The sequence below is a fragment of the Dendrobates tinctorius genome, unplaced genomic scaffold, assembly GCF_039654945.1.
Source record: "Dendrobates tinctorius isolate UK_male_01 unplaced genomic scaffold, ASM3965494v1 ptg000136l, whole genome shotgun sequence".
Lineage (NCBI taxonomy): Eukaryota > Metazoa > Chordata > Amphibia > Anura > Dendrobatidae > Dendrobates > Dendrobates tinctorius.
In genome coordinates this window covers 4,254,213-4,274,382 of record NW_027361804.1, presented here as the reverse complement: position 1 = coordinate 4,274,382, position 20,170 = coordinate 4,254,213, and the positions used below count along the sequence as shown (strand labels likewise).

General features: G+C 46.6%; 1 protein-coding gene across 3 annotated transcripts in view; it reads right to left on the bottom strand.

Moving 5' to 3' along the window:
• Positions 1-3,454: 3,454 nt before the first annotated feature.
• The window catches only part of ADA2 (adenosine deaminase 2), a 56,527-nt gene continuing 39,811 nt past the window's right edge, over positions 3,455-20,170 (bottom strand). For all 3 annotated transcript variants that reach the window (XM_073544116.1, XM_073544118.1, XM_073544117.1), the window contains 9 exons: positions 15,349-15,653; positions 14,985-15,210; positions 13,177-13,387; positions 12,968-13,095; positions 12,662-12,752; positions 12,462-12,570; positions 4,736-4,893; positions 4,440-4,642; positions 3,455-4,046 (listed from right to left, as the gene is read on the bottom strand). In XM_073544116.1, the coding sequence (XP_073400217.1) occupies positions 3,935-4,046; positions 4,440-4,642; positions 4,736-4,893; positions 12,462-12,570; positions 12,662-12,752; positions 12,968-13,095; positions 13,177-13,387; positions 14,985-15,210; positions 15,349-15,640 (1,530 nt within the window). In that variant the 5' untranslated portion in view covers positions 15,641-15,653 and the 3' untranslated portion in view covers positions 3,455-3,934. The remainder of the gene's footprint in view (positions 4,047-4,439; positions 4,643-4,735; positions 4,894-12,461; positions 12,571-12,661; positions 12,753-12,967; positions 13,096-13,176; positions 13,388-14,984; positions 15,211-15,348; positions 15,654-20,170) is intronic.

Sequence of the window (20,170 nt, the reverse complement as noted above, 5' to 3'; positions counted from 1 at the left end):
TCGGGTCACGACGACTCGGGATAACGTTGTGCCTCCATGTCTTCACAGATCTGAGGGTTGTTCTTTATCGGCGGCCATGTTTCTGAATACCACCCATCCTCACCATCAAAGAAGATTGTCTCACACAATATGGCTCCAGCGGCGGAGACAGAAGCTCACTGCTCACAGCGTCTTCTGCCGGGAGCGTGACGTCACCGCCTGAGGAGATTCTGATTTCCCTCATGTTCAGTCAGAAATGACACCTGAGGTAAAACGAAAGTAAAAACCTCCATATTGTGAGAGGCCAGTTCTTCTACTTGCCTTTATCTTATGAAATATTATGGCTTAACCCTTCTTTCAGAGCGATTTTTCATTTTTGCTCTTTTATATTTTTTCCTCTTATTTCAAGATCCATAACTTTTTTTTTTTTTTTTTTTTTTTTTAAATCTTTCCGCCTCCTTAGACACACGAGAATTTTTTTTTTTTTTTTTGCGGGACGACATGTAGTTTTCTACAACATCATTCATTCTGCCATATAATGTACTGAAAAACTACGGAAAAAATACAGTCATGGTAAAATGCTAAAAAAAAAATGCAATTCCGCCATATTTTTGAGTTTTGTTTTTGTTGTGTTCCCTGTGTGGTAAAAATGAGCTAGAATCGCGATCCTCCGCGTTAGTACGATCACGCCGATACCAAAAGTGTCGAGGTTTTTTTTATTTTACTGTATAAAAGATAAAAATCAGAAAATTGTAAAAAAAAAAAAAATGTAAAAAAAAAAAAATCAATACATTTGTTTATGTTTCCATTTTTTAAAACTTTTTTGCCGATGAGGCGGCTCTAGGGCTCAATTATTCCGTACTTTCTATAGCTACCATTAGATTTTTAGGGGAAGTGATAATTTTACTTTTCGGGACTTAACGTACAGAATAATATGTTTAGATGCATCGAACCTTTAAGGACTAACCATGAGTGGAGAAAAAGTTCTGGTGTTATCATTCATATTCTCTGAAAAAAGGTCAAGAAAGCAAAAATTCTGCCGGGGGTGTGTAAACTTTTGAGCACAACTGTATATATTTTAGAAACTTTTTTCATTAATTTTTACTTATTTTTCAAAATTTTTTTTTTTGTTTGTGGACATGAACCTACGATCGTAGGTTCTCTTGCCTTGTAACTTTGTCTATGTCCGACCACCGGAACAAGGCCAAAGCGTCTGAGAGGCTCTGTTTCTATAATTTCTGATGGGGATACGGAGCCAGCAAAGCTCAACGTCCCGTGGACGGAAACGGGAATAACCCTAATACTAGGATTACAAGCCACCACCGATTCACAGGACACGTGATAACTCTGGGGGGTCTGATCCTGAGACCAGTGTCCTGTGGCTAGGTGGTCATTTTCTCTTTTCTAGGGGTCTCAGTGATGGGACCATCACTGATCATAAGACACCCGATACTGTGGATATGTGATAACTTGCTGATCTCTGGGGTTCCAACCGACAAGACCACCACCGATGACGAGACTCTGGTCTTTTGGACATGTGAAAACTTGCTGATCTCTGGGGTTCCAACCGATGAAACCACCACCAATCATGAGTCTTGGATCCTATGGATATGTGATAACTTGCTGATCTCTAAGGGTCCAGCTGCTAGGACCACCACTGATCACTAGACCGAGGTCCTGTGGATATGTGATAACTTGCTGATTTCTAGTGGTCCTGCTGCTAGGACCACCAGTGATCACGTGACCGAAGTCCTGTGGATATGTGATAACTTGCTGATCTCTAAGGGTCCAGCTGCTAGGACCACCACTGATCACTAGACCGAGATCCTGTGGATATGTGATAACTTGCTGATTTCTAGTGGTCCTGCTGCTAGGACCACCAGTGATCACGTGACCGAAGTCCTGTGGATATGTGATAACTTGCTTATCTCTAAGGGTCCAGCTGCTAGGACCACCACTGATCACTAGACCGAGGTCCTGTGGATATGTGATAACTTGCTGATTTCTAGTGGTCCTGCTGCTAGGACCACCAGTGATCACGTGACCGAAGTCCTGTGGATATGTGATAACTTGCTGATCTCTAAGGGTCCAGCTGCTAGGACCACCACTGATCACTAGACCGAGGTCCTGTGGATATGTGATAACTTGCTGATCTTTAGTGGTCCGGCTGCTAGGACCACCACTGATCACTAGACCGAGGTCCTGTGGATATGTGATAACTTGCTGATCTTTAGTGGTCCAGCTGCTAGGACCACCACTGATCACTAGACCGAGGTCCTGTGGATATGTGATAACTTGCTGATCTTTAGTGGTCAGGCTGCTAGGACCACCACTGATCACGTGACCGAAGTCCTGTGGATATAAGATAACTTGCTGATCTCTAAGGGTCCAGCTGCTAGGACCACCACTGATCACGTGACCGAAGTCCTGTGGATATGTGATAACTTGCTGATCTTTAGTGGTCCGGCTGCTAGGACCACCAGTGATCACGTGACCGAAGTCCTGTGGATATGTGATAACTTGCTGATTTCTAGTGGTCCTGCTGCTAGGACCACCAGTGATCACGAGACCGAAGTCCTGTGGATATGTGATAACTTGCTGATCTCTAGTGGTCCTGCTGCTAGGACCACCAGTGATCACGAGACCGAAGTCCTGTGGATATGTGATAACTTGCTGATCTCTAAGGGTCCAGCTGCTAGGACCACCACTGATCACGTGACCGAAGTCCTGTGGATATGTGATAACTTGCTGATCTTTAGTGGTCCGGCTGCTAGGACCACCACTGATCACGTGACCGAAGTCCTGTGGATATGTGATAACTTGCTGATCTCTAGTGGTCCGGCTGCTAGGACCACCAGTGATCAAGTGACCGAAGTCCTGTGGATATGTGATAACTTGCTGATCTCTAGTGGTCCTGCTGCTAGGACCACCAGTGATCACGAGACCGAAGTCCTGTGGATATGTGATAACTTGCTTATCTCTAGTGGTCCTGCTGCTAGGACCACCAGTGATCACGTGACCGAAGTCCTGTGGATATGTGATAACTTGCTGATCTCTAGTGGTCCTGCTGCTAGGACCACCAGTGATCACGTGACCGAAGTCCTGTGGATATGTGGTAACTTGCTGATTTCTAGTGGTCCTGCTGCTAGGACCACCACTGATCACGAGACCGAAGTCCTGTGGATATGTGATAACTTGCTGATCTCTAGGGGTCCAGCTGCTAGGACCACCACTGTTCACAAGACCAAGGTACTTTGGATATGTGATAACTTGCTGATCTCTGGGGGTTGGGCTGCTAGGACCATTACCGAACATGAGACCAAAGTCCTGTAGATAGGTGATCCCTAGGGGGTCCGACTGCTAGGACCACCACTGATCTTGTGGATAGATGACATAATTTATTTTTATTTTTCAGGTGTAAATGATGGCAGTGAATCTCCGCAGTAGAGAAATCTGTAATGAAGACTGAAGCACATACAATAGGGGTAATTTATTAACACATTCATAGCCGTGCTGCACAAAGAGCATATCCCCCCTTCCCACAAGTGTCCTTGCTCCAGAGGACCTTACATTCTAGATCCCGTACACACAGCCTGTAGCCCTCATTTACCAGTAAAGGCTCAGACATCTACACGGCACGGCGTGGCACTAGCAATAAGCCTCTGCTACCGGGATATCATTCCCCTTATACAGTCCCCAGGGGTGAGGGAACCGCAGGGATTAATGGTGGAAGCAGCGGGTCTAGCGCTAATATCCAGGATTTACTAGCACAATGTCTACATCTTGCACACAGTCACGTCATTCTTGCGTTGTCCTCCAGTTTTGCTCACCCTCCTTCACACACATTCACTCTCTTTCCATCTTGCTCCATGTTGTATAAAGTATTTTTGTGGTTGATTATTTTTTCCTTCTCGGATATAACGGGACGCCGTGAGCTTTGGTGAAGCGTGACGCTCTACTCCTGCTCTTCGTGGGTCTTATCAGCCAAATCGCCTACAAATGTATCCCACTTCTTCTGCCAGATGTCCGTCAGCCTGTCCTTCCCCTCGGGAGACAGAGAGCTGAACCTGCAATAGATTTGGGAGATGAGGGTGCCAGTAATAGTCAGAAGGAGCTCACTGACAGATTCTCAGTTAACTCTATCTGCAGCTAGCAGTGCTTGTTAGATAAAAAGCCTGTGAAATAGTACAAAATTTGTAATGAAACACAACTGCAAAAGGTAGCTTTAGACCAAAACACTTGCATTTAGGCATCAAAGAAGTCGGTGCCCATCTCGGGACCATTTCTGTAGGCCCAAAAAGAGAGTGGCTCATGCTGTGGAGCATTGGAGTCATCGTGGCATTACATGTATGGATTATCTGAATGGCTGCCATGTAATGCCACGTTACCGAGATGCCGGGAGTGGTGCAATCTGCTGGTCGTCCAGTGTCCCCGTTTTGAGACAGTGAAGTATCACTTACCTAATCGAATTGACCACCAGCTGCTTGAGGGTCTTCAGATCGGCCTTCAAGCCCCCAATTCCCATAAACACCTCATAGAAGTCATACGACAGCCCTTGGGCGCCAAAAATGGATGGGTCGTCCGAGCTGATGACCAATGGATGGCCGTCGGCCAGCAGAGTAGCCGCAGGGTGGTTGCGCAGGTCAGACACCAAGAGGAGGACCTGCACAGGAAAAGTGTGAGTCAGAAAATGGGCGACGGTTGACAAAGTGCAAGGTCACATGTAATGAAGATGGCCAGCGGCCCCCCAGCTGACCTGATTGGAGACTGGACAGATCTCCAGAGGGACGTTCATCTTCAGAGACATCTCCTGAGCCACGGGGTGTTTAATTAGAGCATATCCGTGACCGATTCGGGATGTGTTCAGCAACAGGGCGTCCAGCACATTTTCATCTACGTCCATACCCTGCCAGCCTAATGAAGCAATACACTGTCATATGGTCACCGGTACTGGCCTAATAGTCAAAATATGCAGTATCACACAGAGGCAGTAATGTAGAGATGAGCAGAAATCTTATATGACCAAAGTATGACAGCATTATTATTATTTGACTGTATAGTAATCTTATATGACCACTGCACTGTATGACAGCATTATTTTTGCATTCTATATGTATCTTATTTGATCACTGTATGGCAGTATATGGGTTTCAGTGCATATATATATATATATATATATATATAATTATATAATTAACAAAAAAGTGTGAAACAACTGAAAATATGTCTTATATTCTAGGTTCTTCAAAGTAGCCACCTTTCGCTTTGATTTCTGCTTTGCACACTCTTGGCGTTCTCTTGATGAGCTTCAAGAGGTAGTCACCGGAAATGGTCTTCCAACAGTCTTGTAGGAGTTCCCAGAGATGCTTAGCACTTGTTGGCCCTTTTGCCTTCACTCTGCGGTCCAGCTCACCCCAAACCATCTTAATTGGGTTCAGGTCTGGTGACTGTGGAGGCCAGGTCATCTGGCGTAGCACCCCATCACTCTCCTTCTTGGTCAGATAGCCCTTACACAGCCTGGAGGTGGGTTTGGGGTCATTGTCCTGTTAAAAAATAAATGATGGTCCAACTAAACGCAAACCGGATGGAATAGCATGCCGCTGCAAGATGCTGTGGTAGCCATGCTGGTTCAGTATGCCTTCAATTTTGAATAAATCCCCAACAGTGTCACCAGCAAAGCCCCCCCACACCATCACACCTCCTCCTCCATGCTTCACGGTGGGAACCAGGCATGTAGAGTCCATCCATTCACGTTTTCTGCGTCGCACAAAGACACAGTGGTTGGAACCAAAGATCTCACATGTGGACTCATCAGACCAAAGCACAGATTTCCACTGGTCTAATGTCCATTACTCGTGTTCTTTATCCCAAACAAGTCTCTTCTGCTTGTTGCCTGTCCTTAGCAGTGGTTTCCTAGCAGCTATTTTACCATGAAGGCCTGCTGCACAAAGTCTCCTCTTAATAGTTGTTGTAGAGATGTGTCTGCTGCTAGAACTCTGTGTGGCATTGGCCTGGTCTCTAATCTGAGCTGCTGTTAACCTGCGATTTCGGAGGCTGGTGACTCGGATGAACTTATCCTCCGCAGCAGAGGTGACTCTTGGTCTTCCTTTCCTGGGCCGGTCCTCATGTGAGCCAGTTTCTTTGTAGCCCTTGATGGTTTTTGCCACTGCACTTGGGGACACTTTCAAAGTTTTCCCAATTTTTCGGACTGACTGACCTTCATTTCTTAAAGTAATGATGGCCGCTCGCTTTTCTTTACTTAGCTGCTTTTTTATTGCCATAATACAAATTATAACAGTCTATTCAGTAGGACTGTCAGCTGTGTATCCACCAGACTTCTGCACAACACAACTGATGGTCCCAACCCCATTTATAAGGCAGGAAATCCCACTTATTACACATGACAGGGCACACCTGTGAAGTGAAAACCATTTCCGGTGACTACCTCTTGAAGCTCATCAAGATAATGCCAAGAGTGTGCAAAGCAGTAATCAAACCAAAAGGTAGCTATGTTGAAGAACCTAGAATATAAGACATATTTTCAGTTGTTTCACACTTTTTTTGTTAATTATATAATTCCACATGTGGTAATTCATAGTTTTGATGCCTTCAGAGAGAATCTACAATTTTCATAGTCATGAAAATAAAGAAAACTCTTTGAATGAAAAGGTGTGTCCAAACTTTTGGTCTGTACTGTGTATATATATATATATATATATATATATATATATATATATACAGTCATGGCCAAAAGTATTGACACCCCTGCAATGTTGTCAGATAATACTCAGTTTCTTCCTGAAAATGATTGCAAACACAAATTCTTTCGTATTATTATCTTCATTCAATTTGTCTTAAATGAAAAAACACAAAAAGAATTGTCCTAAAGCCAAATTGGATATAATTCCACACCAAACATAAAAAAGAGGGTGGACAAAAGTATTGGCACTGTTCGAAAAATCATGTGATGCTTCTCTAATTTGTGTAATTAACAGCACCTGTAACTTACCTGTGGCCCCTAACAGGTGTTGGCAATAACTAAATCACACTTGCAGCCAGTTGACATGGATTAAAGTTGACTCAACCTCTGTCCTGTGTCCTTGTGTGTACCACATTGAGCATGGAGAAAAGAAAGAAGACCAAAGAACTGTCTGAGGACTTGAGAAACCAAATTGTGAGGAAGCATGAGCAATCTCAAGGCTACAAGTCCATCTCCAAAGACCTGAATGTTCCTGTGTCTAACGTGCGCAGTGTCATCAAGAAGTTTAAAGCCCATGGCACTGTGGCTAACCTCCCTAGATGTGGACGGAAAAGAAAAACTGACAAGAGATTTCAACGCAAGATTGTGCGGATGTTGGATAAAGAACCTCGACTAACATCCAAACAAGTTCAAGCTGCCCTGCAGTCCGAGGGTACAACAGTGTCAACCCGTACTATCCATCGGCATCTGAATGAAAAGGGACTGTATGGTAGGAGACCCAGGGAGACCCCACTTCTTACCCCGAGACATAAAAAAGCCAGGCTGGAGTTTGCCAAAACTTACCTGAAAAAGCCTAAAACATTTTGGAAGAATGTTCTCTGGTCAGATGAGACAAAAGTAGAGCTTTTAGGGCAAAAGCATCAACAGGGTTTACAGGAGAAAAAAAGAGGCATTCAAAGAAAAGAACACGGTCCCTAGAGTCAAACATGGCGGAGGTTCCCTGATGTTTTGGGGTTGCTTTGCTGCCTCTGGCACTGGACTGCTTGGCCGTGTGCATGGCATTATGAAGTCAGAAGACTACCAACAAATTTTGCAGCATAATTTAGGGCCCAGTGTGAGAAAGCTGGGTCTCCCTCAGAGGTCATGGGTCTTCCAGCAGGACAATAACCCAAAACACACTTCAAAAAGCACTAGAAAATGGTTTGAGAGAAAGCACTGGAGACTTCTAAGGTGGCCAGCAATGAGTGCAGACCTGAATCCCATAGAACACCTGTGGAGAGCTCTAAAAATGGCAGTTTGGAGAAGGCACCCTTCAAATATCAGGGACCTGGAGTAGTTTGCCAAAGAAGAATGGTCTAAAATTCCAGCAGAGCATTGTAAGAAACTCATTGACGGTTACCGGAAGCGGTTGATCGCAGTTATTTTGGCTAAAGGTTGTGCAACCAAGTATTAGGCTGAGGGTGCCAATACTTTTGTCTGGCCCATTTTTGGAGTTTTGTGTGAAATGATCAATGTTTTGCTTTTTGCTTCATTCTCTTTTGTGTTTTTTCATTTAAGACAAATTAAATGAAGATAATAATACCAAAGAATTTGTGATTGTAATCATTTTCAGGAAGAAACTGAATATTATCTGACAGAATTGCAGGGGTGTCAATACTTTTGGCCATGACTGTATGTATATATATATATATATATATATATATATATAGTAAGGTAGCGCTGTTATTCGGGTAGGGGATACTCGCTTAGCAGCCACAAAACCAGATCCGGCACAGGTTTTCTAAAAACAATCATAGTCCACGTGGTTTATTTACCATCTTAGACCCACAGCAGCAACATAAACTTCGTAACGTCAGCATAGCGTCCATGACAGAGTTCAGCTCTGTAATCCCTGTGGTCACACAGGTTAGGCATACACAGGCTCTTCTGCCCCAGTTATCTCACCCACGTCAGGGTTTCCTCATAGTTCCTTCATCAGGCTGCAGACGTCCATTCCCTCCAGGGAATCATCAGGCACGTGCAGCCATTCAACACAGCGTTCCTTGCTGTCAGGAAGACAGCCCCCATCTCTCCCAGATGGGGCCTTCCAAAACGGACCAACCAGGTCCCTGCATTCACCTCATGTGACCCACCCTGGCCACCTTATACGGTCCGTAGCCACGCCCACCGGGTCACATGGCTATGACCTCATCACAGGTCCTTGAACCATTCACACACTTTTATCATAACATTCTCAAACACAGCCCCTGGGTGGGATTGTAGGTAACTGGGCCTGCCCGTCTCCTCAGTTACCTGGAGACTTCTCCCTGACAAATTGAAACAAAACCTCAGCAATATCATTGCTGATCAACACACACACACACACACACACACACATAAGTCTCCATCTCAAGGCCACCCACCTTGAGATACATAACAGTCCTTCAGGATTCTGCCACTCATTCTCTCTCTCGGGACATCCACACAGCGCCCCCTAGTGGGCACAGTGGTCACTACATCACTATATATATATATATATATATATATATATATATATATATATACAGTGGGGCAAAAAAGTATTTAGTCAGTCAGCAATAGTGCAAGTTCCACCACTTAAAAAGATGAGAGGCATCTGTAATTTACATCATAGGTAGACCTCAACTATGGGAGACAAACTGAGAAAAAAAAATCCAGAAAATCACATTGTCTGTTTTTTTTTTCATTTTATTTGCATATTATGGTGGAAAATAAGTATTTGGTCAGAAACAAAATTTCATCTCAATGCTTTGTGATATATCCTTTGTTGGCAATGACAGAGGTCAAACGTTTTCTGTAAGTCTTCACAAGGTTGCCACACACTGTTGTTGGTATGTTGGCCCATTCCTCCATGCAGATCTCCTCTAGAGCAGTGATGTTTTTGGCTTTTCGCTTGGCAACACGGACTTTCAACTCCCTCCAAAGGTTTTCTATAGGGTTGAGATCTGGAGACTGGCTAGGCCACTCCAGGACCTTGAAATGCTTCTTACGAAGCCACTCCTTCGTTGCCCTGGCGGTGTGCTTTGGATCATTGTCATGTTGAAAGACCCAGCGACGTTTCATCTTCAATGCCCTTGCTGATGGAAGGAGGTTTGCACTCAAAATCTCACGATACATGGCCCCATTCATTCTTTCATGTACCCGGATCAGTCGTCCTGGCCCCTTTGCAGAGAAACAGCCCCAAAGCATGATGTTTCCACCACCATGCTTTACAGTAGGTATGGTGTTTGATGGATGCAACTCAGTATTCTTTTTCCTCCAAACACGACAAGTTGTGTTTCTACCAAACAGTTCCAGTTTGGTTTCATCAGACCATAGGACATTCTCCCAAAACTCCTCTGGATCATCCAAATGCTCTCTAGCAAACTTCAGACGGGCCCGGACATGTACAGGCTTAAGCAGTGGGACACGTCTGGCACTGCAGGATCTGAGTCCATGGTGGCGTAGTGTGTTACTTATGGTAGGCCTTGTTACATTGGTCCCAGCTCTCTGCAGTTCATTCACTAGGTCCCCCCGCGTGGTTCTGGGATTTTTGCTCACCGTTCTTGTGATCATTCTGACCCCACGGGGTGGGATTTTGCGTGGAGCACCAGATCGAGGGAGATTATCAGTGGTCTTGTATGTCTTCCATTTTCTAATTATTGCTCCCACAGTTGATTTCTTCACTCCAAGCTGGTTGGCTATTGCAGATTCAGTCTTCCCAGCCTGGTGCAGGGCTACAATTTTGTTTCTGGTGTCCTTTGACAGCTCTTTGGTCTTCACCATAGTGGAGTTTGGAGTCAGACTGATTGAGGGTGTGCACAGGTGTCTTTTTATACTGATAACAAGTTTAAACAGGTGCCATTACTACAGGTAATGAGTGGAGGAAAGAGGAGACTCTTAAAGAAGAAGTTACAGGTCTGTGAGAACCAGAAATCTTGATTGCTTGTTTCTGACCAAATACTTATTTTCCACCATAATATGCAAATAAAATGAAAAAAAAAACAGACAATGTGATTTTCTGGATTTTTTTTTCTCAGTTTGTCTCCCATAGTTGAGGTCTACCTATGATGTAAATTACAGACGCCTCTCATCTTTTTAAGTGGTGGAACTTGCACTATTGCTGACTGACTAAATACTTTTTTGCCCCACTGTATATATACACTCACTGGCCACTTTATTAGGTACACCATGCTAGTAAGGGGTTGGACCCCCTTTTGCCTTCAGAACTGCCTCAATTCTTCGTGGCAGAGATTCAACAAGGTGCTGGAAGCATTCCTCAGAGATTTTGGACCATATTGACATGATGGCATCACACAGTTGGCGCAGATTTGTCGGCTGCACATCCCTGATGCGAATCTCCCGTTCCACCACATCCCAAAGATGCTCTATTGGATTGAGATCTGGTGACTGAGGAGGCCATTTGAGTACAGTAAACTCATTGTCATGTTCAAGAAACCAATCTGAGATGATTCGAGCTTTATGACATGGCGCATTATCCTGCTGAAAGTAGCCATCAGATGTTGGGTACATTGTGGTCATAAAGGGATGGACATGGTCAGCAACAATACTCAGGTAGGCTGTGGCGTTGCAACGATGCTCAATTGGTACCAAGCGGCCCAAAGAGTGCCCAGAAAAAATTCCCCACACCATGACACCACCACCACCAGCCTGAACCGTTGATACAAGGCAGGATGGATCCATGCTTTCATGTTGTTTACGCCAAATTCTGACCCTACCATCCGAATGTCGCAGCAGAAATCGAGACTCATCAGACCAGGCAACGTTTTTCCAATCTTCTACTGTCCAATTTCGATGAGCTTGTGCAAATTGTAGCCTCAGTTTCCTGTTCTTAGCTGAGAGGAGTGGTACCCAGTGTGGTCTTCTGCTGCTGTAGCCCATCTGCCTCAAAGTTCGACGCACTGTGCGTTCAGAGATGCTCTTCTGCCTACCTTGGTTGTAACGGGTGGCAATTTGAGTCACTGTTGCCTTTCTATCAGCTCGAACCAGTCTGCCCATTCTCCTCTGACCTCTGGCATCAACATGGCATTTCCGGCCACAGAACTGCCGCTCACTGGATTTTTTTTCTTTTTCGGACCATTCTCTGTAAACCCTAGAGATGGTTGTGCGTGAAAATCCCAGTAGATCAGCAGTTTCTGAAATTCTCAGACCAGCCCTTCTGGCACCAACAATCATGCCACGTTCAAAGGCACTCAAATCACCTTTCTTCCCCATACTGATGCTCGGTTTGAACTGCAGGAGATTGTCTTGACCATGTCTACATGCCTAAATGCACTGAGTTGCCGCCATGTGATTGGCTGATTAGAAATTAAGTCTTAACACACAGTTGGACAGGTGTACCTAATAAAGTGGCCAGTGAGTGTATATATATATATATATATATATATATATATATATATATATATGTGTGTGTGTCTATTATATGACCATGATGTGGCGGTACTATTTTTGCACAGTTTAGTAATCCTTTTTGACCTATATATGGCAGTATTATTTTTGCACTGTATATGTATCTCATATGATCACTGTATAGCGGTATTATTTTTTCCCGGTTCAGTAATCATTTTTGACCATTATATGGCGGTATTATTTTGATACTTTATGACAGTATTTAGGCGGTGCGGTGCTTTGCCCCGCCCTCTTTGATTATACCACACCTCTTTTTTCATTAATGGATTAAGAATTTTATTTAACTCTTCCACTTCCAGAGTGGACGGCCAGGATGGATGTCGGCCCTCACAACACCATCACCTCACTTACTTACTAGTCTCTCCAGCATGGAAGAAGTACGGCAGGGTGACCCCCATCTTGCGGGGGATGCTAAGGGCTTCTCGCAGCTGGTACAGTGAGTGGCCGGCATCTTCTTGGCCAACCTTATAGAGAAAGGGAAGGAATCGGGGGTCACTGCATGGAAACGATGCCCCCGGCTCTGCATGTCCACCCGTCTGTGCTCATATTTCTTACCAAATCAAAGCCGGCCATGGAGTCGGGAAACTGTGACATCAGCTGCATCGCAAAATGCACGGCCTCCTTCACTGCCGGGAGATCCTCATGTCTGAGGGAGAGGGCACAATATACTGCTAAGACCACTATGATGGACGCTCACTATAGGGGTGAACATCTAGATAATCGGCTGCCCCACTGGGGCGATCACCCACTTTCTACAGACTCCCAACTACTGTGTAGACGTAGATCCTGTACATGAACTAGGAGGCTCAGGATGAACTCTGCTCTATATGGCTGCAAGTGCGTAACTAGACAGAAGACTACCTGTGCACAGTGTAAATGATCTTCATTCCTAAGAAGTCTGGGTGGTCCTCCTTGAACCGGTTGACGATGTCTCTGTAAGTCGCCACTGACCAGGCGCGATCATGAGTCGTACCATCCAGCTCGTAAACCTGGGGGCAACAGCGCAAAAGTATTAGGCCTGAAACTGTATCCTAAAGCTACGGACTGAAGCTAAGGTGCACTGAACCCACCGGGGCGAGCATCGTCCGCAGCTCCACATACTGGATCTGGTCGTGATAAAGCTCCTTCAGACCCTCGTAGAAATATTCCTTAAAGACCGGGGCGTAGAGGATGAGGCCGGAGGCAGCAATGAAAGCCCCTTCAAACCTGCGCCACACTATGTCCTGGGTGGGGTAATCCTGCTCCGGAGAGTCTGTCAGCAACGTCAGGTTACGTATCAGACTGGAGAAAAAGAGAGAAATATACAGAAACCTGCAGCACCGCCGCATGTGCACCCCATATACCTGCATTACCTCCGCCTGCACACCCCATATACCTGCAGCACCGCCGCATGTGCACCCCATATACCTGCATCACCACCGCCTGCACACCGCACATACCTGCAGCACCGCCGCATGTGCACCCCATATACCTGCATCACCACCGCCTGCACACCCCACATACCTGCAGCACCGCCGCATGTGCACCCCATATACCTGCAGCACCGCCGCATGTGCACCCCATATACCTGCAGCACCGCCGCATCCGCCGCATGTGCACCCCATATACCTGCATCACCGCCGCCTGCGCACCCCATATACCTGCAGCACTGCCGCATGTGTACCCCATATACCTGCAGCACTGCCACATGTGCACCCCATATACCTGCATCACCGCCGCCTGCGTACCCCATATACCTGCAGCACTGCTGCATGTGCACCCCATATATCTGCGGCACCGCCGCAGGTGCATCCCATATACCTGCATCACAGCCGCCTGCACACCCCATATACCTGCAGCACCGCCGCATGTGCACCCCATATACCTGCATCACTGCCGCCTGCGCACCCCATATACCTGCAGCATTGCCGCATGTGCACCCCATATACCTGCAGCACAGCCGCCTGCGCACCCCATATACCTGCAGCTCTGCCGCATGTGCACCCCATATACCGGCAGCAGAGCAGCATCTGCACTCTATATACCTGCTGCCTGAGCACCCCATATACCTGCAGCACTGCCGCATGTGAGCCTCATATACCTGCGGCACCGCTGAATGTGCACCCTATATACCTGCATCACCGCCCCCTGCGCACCCCATATACCTGCAGCACTGCCGCATGTGCGCCCCACATACCTGCAGCACCACTGAATGTGCACTCTATATACCTGCATCACCGCCCCCTGTGCACCCCATATACCTGCAGCACTGCCGCATGTGCACCCCATATACCGGCTGTACTGCAGCATGTGCAACTCATATACCTGCAGCACCGCCGCATATGCACCCCATATATCTGCAGCACCCGCCTGTGCGCCATATGAGCACCCCATATACCTGCAGAACTGCTGCTTATGCGCCCCATATGTCTGCAACACCTCAGCATGTGCTCCCCATATATCTGCAGTACAGCCACATGTCCACCTCATATACCTGCAGCACAACCGCATGTCCACCTCATATACCTGCTGCACCATCCCATGTACCTGCAGCAATGCTGCATTTATCCGCTGCACCATCCCAATATACCCGCCATACCACCCAATATATCCACCGCACTGCCCCCATATACCTGCTACACTGACCCCATATATCTGCCACACTGGCCCCCTATATATCCACCGTACTCCCCCCCCATATACCCACTACACTGCCCCCATTTACCCGTTACACTGCACCCATATTATACACGCTGACCACCTCGTATTCCTGCTACATTTCCCTCCATGAGCTCAGATGTTATTTTGACTCCCATAGAAGTGAATGGTGAGACCCTGCAGCGGGCGATCCATGGTGGGACCCATCCTGTGACCACCCCCATGATTCCCCATCACTGACCTGCTATCGAACTCCGTCACGTCTCCCAGCTTCTTTCTGTAGGCCTCGAGCAGGACCCACCCGGAGCAGCTGGACAGCAGCTTCCCCACCGGTGCCGGCTTGGAGAACGTGAATCTGGCTTCTCCGTTGCTGGTGAAGCAGATGTAACAGTCTGGCAGATACGAGGCATTTCTCACCAACCAATCCACACTCAGGATGGCAAAGTCATGTAAGTGCAGAGCGCCCCCTATGGGTGGCAGAATAAGGGGAAATGCACCAGATGAGCAGCCACCATGTGATACCAGCACAGCGCCTCTCTACTCCATGGTTGTGCCTGGTACTGCTGCTATGAATACCAGACACCACATAAAACGCCACCGCTCACCTTTGGGCATCTCTCGGAGAATATTGAACACTTTGCTCTGCTGGATATGCCCCCGGGCATTGAAGAAGTGCATGCTGGGAGGGAAGATGCCGCTTTTTAAGGCTTGAGTCATTTCTGCCCCCTTTATTGCCATCAGGTTTTTATTGGCCTCAACTTCTTTCTCGTCCAGGACGATGTCGCCGCCGGCTCTGCGGGCATCCTCCTGCTCCAGAAGAGCGTCCCTCTCTTCTAAGAGAGGCAAACAGCAGCCATGGTGCAGCAAAGAGAGAAGGAGGATCCAGGACAGAAACATCTCTATTTCACGGCTGTGGAGACGAGAAGAAAGAACAGGTGTGTTATATACACAGACAGTCCGCCATAGTCTGCTCGCCCAACACCACAGGGCCCCACCGACGTTACATCATTGGGGGCCAAACCCGATGGTCAAGAATCCATCCCATCGTCTAGTGTACGCGAGACTGGGAAGGGCATATGGTGAGGGGTCAGGTACCACGTCTCTTACCCTCCTCATAGAAAACACAGTCTGCCGAGCTCATGTAGGAAGGGTCAGGTGAGTAACGGCTGATAACAGGGAGTAATAGATTGTAATAGATTGTAGGTCTTTTCTATTATTATAAAATACTTCATATGACATTACAAAATAAAACACAACAGAACAAATCATAAGAACAAAAACTCCAATCAGAAAACAATATGACAAAATCAGACACAAAACACAAAGAAATAAACCAGAAATGGAAACAATATTTAGGAAAGTTCTCGACCTACAAAACGGGAAAAAAGAAAAATACAAAGAAAATTAAAGAAACAAGAAATGAAAACTAAAAAAGAGAAAAAAAAACAAAAAACAAAAAAACAAACAAAAAAAAGGAAATTACCATAATTACACAAGCACCCCCTAAAATAATAAATAAATATAAAATCATGTAAAACCCCCGACTCAGCTTCATTCATACTATTATATACAACCCCAAACTACATTCACACCGCCCTATATACAATATTATATACACTATATAAAACATTACACTAACCCGAATATTATACATGACACCAAAACACAGCAAATACCCACCGGTCACACCGCTTTACCTCACAGCCTCTCCCCTACACCACCACATTCACACTGCAACAAACTTAATTACAAACACAATATACAAAGAATAAAAAAAAGTATTTTTTTTTTTAATTTATTAATTTATTTTTACTATATATAAACACACATCTACTCTAACTATCCCGCCACCCTTGATCCAGCTCTGGCCACAAAGTTCAGGAATTCTCCAAGCTAGGATCAGGCCCCAAAGTTCTTCCCCAGGTGAGGCCTGGGCCAGGCCAGATCAGTCTCTTAAAAAGCCGCTGTTGAAACCCCCCATCCCCCCACCCAACCTAACTAAGACCCTGTATTATACACAATATATAAAATATATACAATACATACAAAACACTATATACAATATATACATAAACCATCAATACAGAACATAACCTACATACTCACCACCTAAGGCTAGGTTCATACTGCGTTAAAGCAGCACGTTCAACGCATAGCGTTGACGGGCTGTGTTAACTCTATAGCATAACGCGATCGCACTATGCTATACCCGCTAGTGCTGATGCTTCATCTGCGCTAGCGGTGACGGACCCTCGGACGCTGCAGCCCGCGTCTGAGGGTCCATCACTGAATGAAGGCACATCGCTAGCGCATGCCGAATATGGCATGCGTTGGCGATGCGCCCGATAATGGGGGTTTATTGCAGCATTAACGGATTGCGTTACACCACGATGTAACGCAATCCGTTAAACGGACTGCCTTAATGCAGTGTGACCCCAGCCTAAGGCTCAAGTATGATGCCTGCAAACCTATTCAAGAGACAGAAATTCAAAACAAAGCTCTAGAGTGAAAAGGCATCAGCCCACCACCAGGATATAGGAGTACTAACGGACTAAGGCACCCCGAAGGAAAAACCCCACCAGAGATGGGCCGCCCTCCGGGCACCCAGTCTTTCATACTCCAGAGAACGGACCTTCACCAGGGCACCTAGGATGCTGCTATAAACTTCGTCTACACGGAGGATTTTACTCTGCGTCAAAACTAAAACTCGTGCGTTCCACGTGAAGTACCTGACCACTGCACTGACTATAAATAAAGTGACTCGGTCCCTTCTCCCCAGGTCTCCGAACGCTCCATAGTCCCACTCAGCATAGGACAGAGTAGCCAGCCGCGGCCAACCAATGGAAGCTCCCACCCTGTTGTACACCTCTGCATTAAAAGGACAATTAAGCAGGAAGTGCTCCATGCTTTCCAGCATGTAAGCACAAGCCTCACGGGGGCAATTCCTGTCCTCGGAGCTCCTGTACTTCAGATTGTCCCTCACATACAACTTACCTTGGAAGCAGCGCCAAGTCAAGTCCCAGTACTTCTTGGGGATCCTATTAGAATTTAACAAACTCAACCCAACCTCTAGATCCCGACTTGGGCAATCCTTGAGGACCAATGGACTCTTAAAATGCGAAAGCAAGACCCGCATGTCGAGGAGTTTCCTCGGGAGGGACCTCACCTCCCACATTCCCAGACCCCACCGGCGCATCATTTTCAAAACCAGGGTAACATAAGCCGGGAGATGCCCGTGCGGTGTGCGAAGTGTCATGATACCAGTGCTGGATGACCGGCACTTCTGGGGTTAATGTTTTGATCTCAGTGCAGACTGTTACCTGCACACCTGGGACCTATTATAGTGGCCTCTCATTGGTTCTGGGAAAGCTTCTTATAGCCTCAGGACGCTCCCATCCCCATCAGTTATACTTTTGCCCTTGGCATAGTGTGGTGACCCCTGAGTGTGTTTGTGCTGTGTTCTGGTTGCTTGATTCTCTGTGTACGACTCGGTCTGTTCTCTGGATATTGCTTTGGATTCTGCTTGGTATCTTCTATGTCTGTTTGGTTTTGACCCCTGCTTGGCCCTGACTATCCGTTCTGTCTCATCCCTGGTACTTTACTGATATCTCTGTGCATGACCTCAGTTTTGCCTGACTCTGAGTATTTCTGTATAGTGTCCTGCCATCTCTGAAAGCAGGACGCTAAGCACCGCCCCCTTGCAGTCACATGACCATAGGTCCTGTGACTGCTTGCTAACTTCAGCGTCCACAGGTCCTGTGTATCTGTACTTTCCGGCTGTACCTAACCCTGGGCCCCCCTACAGTGCGGGTGAGTCCCTGCTCAGCGGAGGCTGCACGCCGGCGCTGACAGGATCCTGACACGAAGATCCTTCAATCTTCCCCCTGTCTCCCATTCCTGGAAGAAAGGCTGAAACCATCCCTTGCAGGAGAATACCCACGGAGGAGCCCTCTCTTTCCAGAGGTTTGCCACGTTGACCTTTAAAAAGGTGTTCACTAGGAACACCACGGGGTTCACCATATTCAACCCCCCTAGTCTCCTCGTGTGGTAAGTGACCTCCCGCTTGACTAGGTTCAGTCTATTCCCCCATAACATCTGAAAGAACAGACTGTAGACCCGAGTCCAGAGAAGCTCTGGCAAGACACAGACGCTGCCCAGGTAGATTAGCAAGGGGAGCAGGAAAGCTTTGCACAGGCCAACCCCTTCCCTCAGGGTCAAAGACCAACCTTCCATTGGTCCACTCTTTGGGCGACACCTTTGATTCTGCCTTCCCAGTTTTTCGTGGAGTAATCACCCTGGCCAAATTCGATGCCTATTACTTTGGCATGTTCTTGGGGTTTGGGGAGGGTGTCCGTAAGATCAAACCCCGGATCCCCGCCTCCCAGCCAGAGACTCTTACACTTGTCCTGGTTGACCTTGGACCCAGAAGCCTCCGAGTAGCTCTCCACTTCTGGCATCACCACCATCGCCTCCTCTCGCGAAGAAACAAAAACGGTGACATCGTCCGAGTAGGCCACTACCCTCAGGACAGCCTCTGGCACCACCCCGCCCATCCTCACCCCCGCCAACGGTCCACAATCGACCCTTCTGAGGAAAAATTTGATCACAAACCAGTAAAGCAAAGGGCTAAGAGGGCGGAGTAATAGATTGTAGTCTCTTGTCCTACAGTCTCCTCCCCCAGTAATGGCTGATAAAAGGGAGTAATAGATTGTAGTCTCCTGTCCTACATGCTCCTCCCCAGTAATGGCTGATAATGGGGAGTAATAGATTATAGTCTCCTGTCCTACAGTCTAGAATCTGCCGTATGGCTGGTGATTCTGATATGAATGGGAAACCGAGGAGGAAAAAAAGACAACAAGCTAAGTCTCAGAAAACCAGAGAAGTTGGTAACTAAGCAGATTGCAGATCCCTGAACTTAACCGCACAACTAGCAGCAGTCGTGGAGCGTTCCTACGCTGGTCCTAGACGTCTCGTCACAACCGGAGAACTACATAAGCCTAAAGCAGGAAAAGAGGGAAACTAACTGCCCCAGAGCAGACCCCAAAGGAAAGACAGCCCCCCACATGTATTGACGGTGAAACAAGATGAAAATACAAACAAAGGCAGAAAAACAGGCTGAGCAAATGATGGAGCCCGGCTAACTAAAAAGGACAGAAAAGGAAAGACACTGTCTGCAATCTGCCAAAAAAAACCTACAAAAATATTGTCCAACACTTCTGATAGCAAAATTAACCCTGAAGTCACTAGACTTCTAAACCTATATCAGCACTCTGAAATATTCTGAGACAAAGCAAAAAAGAGGCCAATCTAATAAGGGACAAAAATCAGATTGGCAAATACTGATTAATAGGAGTGGAATTTCAGCATAGCCCCAGCAGGGGCAGGCTGATAACACAAAAAACTGAATTGACCAACAAGCGCAAGTGT